We start from the raw sequence: 8,241 nt of genomic DNA on the forward strand, positions 1-8,241 counted from the left end.
CACATGCCAGAGCAGCAATGGAAGCAGCAAAGCCTCACTTACGCGACGCAGCGACAACAGTTCTTAGTGAGACATCCAGGAAGGTAGGAGAGAAAATTTCGGAAGCGTTAACTGCGCAACCTCAACAGCAAGGAGGCATTAAACGGCTCAAGCAGCAGCACAAGAGGACAAAGAAGATAAAGAAACCTTGTTTCCGACTTAAACGGCTTAAACGGATTCCTCCAAGAGAATTTGAGGACGCATTTTAAAATGGCTTTTATTCCGGAAGGAAGTGTACCAGCTATGCAGGTCGAGTCGGATTTATTCTCCGTTCCGGCCACTCTAGCGGATTTTGTGCGGACAGAGGAAGAACGCATTTTACCGACCTCTGGCCAAACAGAAGAAATTAGTTCTGGGGAAATTTCTTTTTACATTCCCCATCAACGTCGGCGCTGCTAGTGCTACCGGAAATTACGCTAGAAATGGATATTGCAATCAAAAAGCAAATTGCAGGACTTGGTGCGGCTACGCATGTTGAAAACACGGATCTGGTAGCACCAGTGAACTTGATAGCGCATTCTATATTCAGCTCGGTAGAGGTAACAATGGCCAACCGCCTGATAACTAATTCGACCCCATTGTATGCCTACCGAGCTTACTTGGAAAATTTGTTGGGTTACACACCGGCTGCCCTAAAAAGCCAGGCAACAAGTGCTGGATTTTATATAGACACCCCCGGGTACCTAGAAGATCATGCCAATAACGCTGGAGAAGTAACGCGGAAAGCCATGTTTGTGACCAACGAGTACGTCCCATTCAGCGCCAAATTATGTACGGACATTTTTCAGCAGGGAAAAAATTTAATCAAAGGTGTACCGCTACATGTGCGCCTCATTTTGAATAAGCCGGAATTCTACCTGCGGTCATATGCCAATCTTCCAGTGGATACTTTTAAAGCATACATTCGCAATCCGCGGCTGTACGTCAAACGCTTCGTGCCCAATCCGGCATATTTGTCTGCGCTTACTGCCCAATTATCAACAAAAACTGTGAAATACCCTATTGAGCGAGTGTGTATGCGTGTTAATGATATTGGAACGATTCAGAGCACGGTGCTGGCTAATTTACATATTGGAGCAGTACCCAAATGTGTTTTTGTGGGATTTGTGAAAAGCTCGAGTTTTCACGGGCTGCGCCGAGGTAATCCATTTAACTTTGAACATTTCAACCTCAACTATATAAGTGTCGAAGTCGACGGACAATCGTACCCCGCACAAGCCTACCGACCAAATTTCGCCACGGGTGATTATTTGCAATCATATGACGGTCTGTTGGAGACGCTTGGCCGCTTGCACGCACCGGACGAGGCGCTGCCTTTCGACCGTAAAGCATTTGCGGAAGGATTTGCTATTTGGGGATTCGATCTGACACCTTCACGGACAGGCCGGGGACCGATGAGCACCGTGCGCCAGGGAAATCTATCAATCCGCCTGCAGTTCGCCGCCCAATTAACTGAACCAATTATGGCCATTACGATGATGGTGTGGGATAATATTATTGAAGTCAATTCACATCGCCAGCTCATTGCGGATTTTACGGCGTAAAAACCTAACGTAAGTGTTTGTAAGCCTTAAAAAATATCGTGTTGTTGCCTGCGCGGTAAGCTTCAGGGTCGCCAGCGGGGGTGGGCGCGCCGTCGGCCCCTATTGACGCTGAAGTGAATCGTTACGGAAATGGTAAACAATGGGCGACCGGAGCGCTTCGCGCTCTCGGTCGCCCGTTGTTTACAGGACAAAGTTTAAAAAAAAAATTTAAAATTTTATTTTTAATGCAGATTGGCACTACAATGGACACTGCTGAGATTGATTACGTGCTACGTTCAAGTACCGTGACGAGAGACGCTTTCATTGGTGTATTCGCTGCGGATATGCTACCATCGTCGCTGCCAGCCAAGCTACCATGGGCATGCGTTGTCAATACTGACGAAGCTGCGAAACCTGGCTCGCATTGGCTGGCGTTCTACCAGGCTACACCAGGACAGCTGGAATATTTTGACTCTTACGGTCATGAACCGCATTACTACGGTCACCACATTGAAACTTTTTGCAAGAACGCGGGCATAGTTATTTCACAAGCGCATCGTTTACAAATGGAATGGAGTACCGTTTGTGGACAGTACTGCTGCTTTTTTATTCTAAAACGATGCTCCGGCGAGTCATTCACTTCTCTTATTCATTTATTTACCAATAGCAAAGCTTCGAATGATCGAATGGTTTGTGCTTATGTTAATTATTATTTTAATTTAAAAACTGTTGTCCGTGATAACTCTTTGCTTATTCAGTCTGTTTTCCGCCAGATAATGCAATAAAGTCACGTCATCAACGCCAGATTTTTCACGTACTGTTTGTATATGATTAAAAATAATTTGTTGTGCACCAAAATATTTTGCGGTCCAGCGTGACTTCGCGCTGCATCTGTTTTGATGCACATAAAATACCCCAGTCAGTGGACAATTTTCAGATGCAACACAGTTTTCATCTCATTACGCAGCGGAAATTAACGATTTCTAAAGCTGTTCTGTTCAAAAATGGTTTACCATATTGTTGTAGACATTAAGTGGTATGCGCTTAATGGGAAGCCAATTATTACGTCACTTGCAATAAGTTCTGTCGAATTTTATTGCCTTTATTATACCACATTTGCGCTAGCGCCAAGCAATTACATTGTAAATAAATATGGCGTTTGTTCTTCGGATATTGATGCTGTGTTCGATAAAGCTTTCAGAGTTAGAACAGCAGATAAGTCGAGCGTTTAAAAATTATCTTCGCTACGTTGACGATCCTGCCGATGTCGTTTTCTATGCAAAAGGGGGGCAAAAGTGTCTTATTCTTCAAGAACTGATTAAATCTGATGTCATTAATCTTGATACACTGGGCTGTCCGCGTTTTGCCGATCTATGCAACGACAAGTGTTACAGTCCTAATAAAGCTCAAGCTTACTCTAACTGGATGCTGGACACCATTTAAAAAGTCGTACGAAATGCCTGCTTTGCCGTATGCCGATTCCAGAAGAAAAGGTCACGTTCGACAGCAACGACGCTGCCGCAGATCAAGACCAGATAAGAATTCTTACTGGGGTATGCGCAAATATATTTCGCTCTTTTACAAAGATTTCGAAGGGGTCTATGTTATTGCAGATGACCGAGGTAACAGACGCTGCATCCGCTGTGGTGCTGTATTTCCCACCGATACCGATTGCAGTGAAGAAAGTACTCACGCGGATATTAGCACGCCAAGAATTTCTAGTGCATGAATCAGTGTAAACTGCTTAACTAACTGTACCCCGTTACAAAATGCTGTGCGGGAATTTGTTCTCGTTCAAGTCAGTTATATAAAGTGGCATCTTTGTCGCTAGCAACTTTCTTTGGCCATATTTTGCCTTCATCATGGCGCAAACCCTGACTTATCCGCAGAATTGTTTGACCCCGGCACCAGTGCTGAAACTGACTTTGCTGATAGTGCTCTTTTCAATCATAATTATGCGCTTCTCGATCACAATTATTTTATACCTCCGGCTCCGGTCGATGTGCCAGTACAGAACCTAGAAGAACTTGATCCGGATTTGTATGATATTAAAGATTATTATGAGTTGGAAAAAACGGGAGCTAAATATTCACAGAAATTTTCAGTGTCGTTTGAAACCTATAAATGTGTGATACACGGTCTGGATAATTTTTCATTTAAATACGCGATTAAAACCATAACACTTTTATTGAAAGACATTCTGGATACCGTGATTTCGGCAATTCCAGCCCACAATTTGGTTAGAATTCGCTTGTATCAAAACGCACTGCAATACCCAATTTGGATGCCACCTATCCAACGCGATCAGCTGAGTGTTGAAAGATGGATGACAACGATTCGGAGAATCTTGAATTCAAATCAGGCGTTTTTATTGGATGAATCTTTTGAATTGTCTGTGCAGCATGCGGATATTCCAACTGGGTCGTGCAGAAAAAATGTTTCGAAGCTGTTATGTCAAATACTGGACAAGAACCAATGCATTACACAAATCCGCAACACGGAGTGCTTGTGTATGGCGCGAGCTATTGTGGTCGCTAAGGCGCATGCAGATGGCGATAAAACAATGTATACAAAGCTTTACCGAACGAAGAAGTTGCAGACGGAAAAGACCAAGGAGTTGCTGCAGGCTGCGCAAATGCCAGATAGAGAATTCAGTGTGGAGGATATCCCTCGATTTGAAATCACTTTACCAAATTATCAATTTATTGTAGTCTCGGTGGACCATGGAAACTCAATTGTGTACTGCGGCGCGTACTGTGAAAAACGGATCATGCTGCTGCATCATGATCATCATTTTGACGTGCTAACATCCCTGCCCGCGTATTTTGAACAACAGTATTATTGCTACCGCTGTATGAAGGGCTACAACAAAAGGCAGAACCACAGATGTGAGTTCAAGTGTCATCAGTGTTTATCTGTATCCTGCCCTATGGACAAGCTTCAGAACATCCACTGTCCTGACTGTAATCGCGATTTCCATGGGCAAGAAAGTTTTAACACGCATAAGTCGGGAAGCAGTCCAATCTGCGCAAAGTTCTTTGTTTGTGAATTATGTAAATCGTTTATTTCCATGGTGAATCGTCGAATGAGGACCAATTATGACTTGCCACAAAATTATCCGCTTTACGATGACGGCGACAAGGAAAACGATGATATTGAACTGGATATTGACGACCAACAACATCGGTGTGGTGAAGTTTTTTGCCCAACGTGCTCCTTGTTCTACATGCCCGAAGACAACCATATATGCTACATGCAACCCATTGAGCTCACAGACAGAGAAAAGGCTAAACACCTAAACGATAAGCTAGCGTACTTTGATCTTGAAACGTTTCAAGATGAGGCAGGTGATTTCAAAGTGAATTTAGCGGTCATAGCAACAAAAGACGAGAAATTTGTCCTTCCGGAAGATGGAAATATTAGCGGTGATATTTCAAGTGCTTTGGGGGAATTCATCTTTAGCGAACGCTTTCGTGGGTAGACCTTTATTGCACACAACTTAAAGGTAAACAATGTCAAAACTTCATAAGCAATCATAAGCTTTTGTTGACAAAAAGATACTTTTAGGGATTTGACGGGTATTTTCTGCTAAACTATCTAATCAAGAACGGAATTATTCCACACCCATTGATTTTTAACGGGAGCAAGGTTGTGCAGATGGATATTTCAAAACTTCAAAATAAAATTCCGTGACTCTATGAATTATGTGCCGTCATCGTTAAAAAATTTTGCCAAAGCATTCGGTTTGCAAGAAACCAAAGGAGACTTTCCTCACAAACTTAATCAGCCAGAAAATTGGAACAAAATTCTTCCATGGCCAGATCGACACGATTACGGTTACCAGCTCATGAAAAAGAAAGAACGTAAACGTTTCATAAAGTGGTTCCGTAAAGAGCGACGCCGTCACAACAATCAATTTGACTTTAATGCTCACTTTATTGGGTATGTATAATATGTCATTTACTCCGGCCGCCGTATTTAGTTATTTAGCTCTGTTATAGATATTGTTCGCAAGATGTTCTTGTTCTCCAACAAGCATGTGAGAAGTTTCGAACTCTCTTCCAACAAGTGACGAATGGATTGTGTCCATTTGCTTCAGGCCTTACCACCCCTGGAATGTGTAATTATTTTTGGAGAGCGCGGATGTTAAAGAAAAACCAAATTGCGCTGATTGGCCCCCCTGGACAAGGTAAAAAATCTTCGGCCAAAGGAGATCGTTGGCTCCGATGGATTGAAATGGACAACGATATACAACTCCAGCGCGAGGTCCGAATCGGCCCTTGGACAGTAGATGGTTTCGACCCAAGGAATAAAACCGTTTATGAGTTTCTAGGTAAATTAGATGAACAACGAATTTTAGCAAATACAGAAAGTTTTGATATGATTGTGATTGTTCTTTTAAGGTTGTATGTGGCACGGTTGCAGCGACTGCACGACGAAAAGTACACTGCATCCATTTCTTAATCGCCCCATGGAAGAAATCAACAAAGCGACTGACTCACGCCTTGACGCAATAAAAGCTATGGGTTATGCTCTTGTTTCAATCTGGGAGCACGAATACGATGCGCGCCTAGCAGCAGACATGAAATTCAAACGAGTCATCGAGTTAGCAAAAGTTGAAGAGCCTATGCACCCACGAGATGCATTCACCGGTGGCCGAACAAACGCTATCAAACTGTACCACAAATGTGCGCCAGGCGAAAAATCTATTCCTCGACGTTATTAGCGAGTACCCTTACATCAATAAAATCTGCCTTATCCAGTGGGAGCTCCTGTCATTATCACAAAGGACTTCCCGCCTGTGGAAAGCATATTCGAGTGATGAAATGCCGTATCATTCCACCACCGTCATTATTTTCTCCCTGTACTGCCGTACAGAACCGACAAGCTTACATTTCCGTTATGTGCCAAATGCGTACAGGAGCGCGTGAACACACCGTGCTGCCATGAAGATGATGACAGGGCTTTGGAAGGAACGTGGTGTACACCAGAAATTCACCGCGCGATAGAAGCTGGCTACCGCATTGAAAAGATTTACTCTGTTTGGCATTATCCAGAGCAGATGCAATATTTATTCAGAGAATACATAGATCTGTTTTTGAAGCTTAAAACAGAGGCATCAGGCTATCCACCGAACTGTCGAACAGAGGAAGACAAAGACAGATATATTGAAGAGTTTCTTATTAAAGAAAATATTTTATTGGATAAAAACAACATTGCGAAGATGGGCTAAGAGCGTTGTCCAAACTTATGCTGAATAGTTTTTGGTAAAGAGTATTAATTCGATTGGCAAGATTCACTTTTAATTCTGATTCTTTTTACAGGGGTAAATTCGGCCAGCAGGAAGACAGATCCAACACCGCTTTTGTTGAAAAGAAAGAGATTTTCCATGATTATTTGTTTTCCAATAAATACGAAGTTGCCGGATTCGACTTGGTGACTGATGAAGTAATGGCGGTTCAATACCGTTCTAAAAAAGATTACATCCCAACGAGCAAAAAGACAAATGTTGTCATTGCGGCATTCACAACAGCATATGCGCGGTTGCACTTGTTGAAGTTTATGGAAATGGTTGGAGACCGCTTGTTATATCATGATACTGGCAAGTACAGATTTTCAAGAAACTGTCTTTCATATTGTAATTCTATCTGTGCATTTTGCAGACAGTATCTTTTATATTCACACTGATGATTTGCCTGATCCGCCAGTGGGGACATGTTTAGGAGATTTGTCATCGTCCTTGGAGCCTAATGAGCACATCAATGAATTTGTTGCACTCGGTACATTCGGATTTACGTTAAGCTGTTTTACGGTACAGCTTATAAATATTTATACTTCATTCTTTTCAGGGCCTAAAAGCTACGCGTACCGCACCAACACTGGCAATGAGACGATAAAGGTCAAGGGCTTTACCTTAACAAGGAAAGCCAGGAAACAGTTGAACCTCGAAAGCCTGAAGGAAATGCTGTTCGAAAGCCTGGCACCGCAAGACCAGCCAAATGATATTACCGTGAACTATCCGTTTAACATTACGCGGAATAAGCGTAAATCGGAGGTTTCCGCAAAAGAAATAAATAAACGGTTTCGACTTACATATTCAAAGCGTCGAATTGTCGACACGGAATTTAACACTCGACCATGGGGTGACGTTTCCATTGATTAAATCTTCAACTGCCAGTGCTGAGCAGTTGTTGATACCGGTTTTCATATTATGACTTACTCCGAAAAAGGCCTCGAGCAATATTATTAAAATTAACATTAGAATAATGCATGATCCCATAACTGCTTCGCAAAAGTTCTTTTTACACACTATGCGTGCCATTTTGATAGTATATTTTCTTGCTTACGTATGGTGATTTATTATGATTTGGCGCCTTTAATACTTACTTTAAACTGAAAACACAATCCAGACAACCCATTATATAATACAACCAAAAAATTAAAATTTTGTGTAATGATAATATTATCGAGTTGTGTGCGGATGTTAGTACTGCATACATGTAGCGTGTTTCATACAGTATGAAATATATACAGTGTACAGTTGTGATGATTCATGTGTGGGAGTTGGGAACTGTAGTTATAAAGTGCAACCGGATATTACAGTTGACAGGTGCAGCTCCCAACTCCAGTTTATGACGTAAGCCGTCGCCATCTTGTGTTTATATAAGGTCCGTTTTCT

General features: G+C 42.3%; 2 protein-coding genes and 1 long non-coding RNA gene across 3 annotated transcripts; all 3 read left to right on the forward strand.

The window, feature by feature from the left end:
* Nucleotides 1-932: 932 nt before the first annotated feature.
* Nucleotides 933-3,792, forward strand: LOC129601671 (uncharacterized). Its single transcript, XR_008692267.1, has 3 exons — nt 933-1,592; nt 1,814-3,115; nt 3,176-3,792. It is a non-coding gene; the product is annotated as an uncharacterized LOC129601671 (long non-coding RNA).
* A 967-nt stretch (nt 3,793-4,759) lies between these two features.
* Nucleotides 4,760-6,288, forward strand: LOC129601667 (uncharacterized). Its single transcript, XM_055500526.1, has 3 exons — nt 4,760-5,504; nt 5,564-5,895; nt 5,966-6,288. Exons 1-3 carry the CDS (start codon nt 5,260-5,262, stop codon nt 6,286-6,288), a joined length of 900 nt encoding a protein of 299 aa, XP_055356501.1. The 5' UTR covers nt 4,760-5,259.
* A 186-nt stretch (nt 6,289-6,474) lies between these two features.
* Nucleotides 6,475-8,235, forward strand: LOC129601669 (uncharacterized). Its single transcript, XM_055500529.1, has 4 exons — nt 6,475-6,829; nt 6,887-7,168; nt 7,230-7,342; nt 7,412-8,235. Exons 1-4 carry the CDS (start codon nt 6,813-6,815, stop codon nt 7,723-7,725), a joined length of 726 nt encoding a protein of 241 aa, XP_055356504.1. The 5' UTR covers nt 6,475-6,812; the 3' UTR covers nt 7,726-8,235.
* Nucleotides 8,236-8,241: the final 6 nt, after the last annotated feature.

Source organism: Paramacrobiotus metropolitanus, unplaced genomic scaffold (assembly GCF_019649055.1).
Source record: "Paramacrobiotus metropolitanus isolate TYO unplaced genomic scaffold, Prichtersi_v1.0 Parri_scaffold0000262, whole genome shotgun sequence".
In the NCBI taxonomy this organism is placed as follows: domain Eukaryota; kingdom Metazoa; phylum Tardigrada; class Eutardigrada; order Parachela; family Macrobiotidae; genus Paramacrobiotus; species Paramacrobiotus metropolitanus.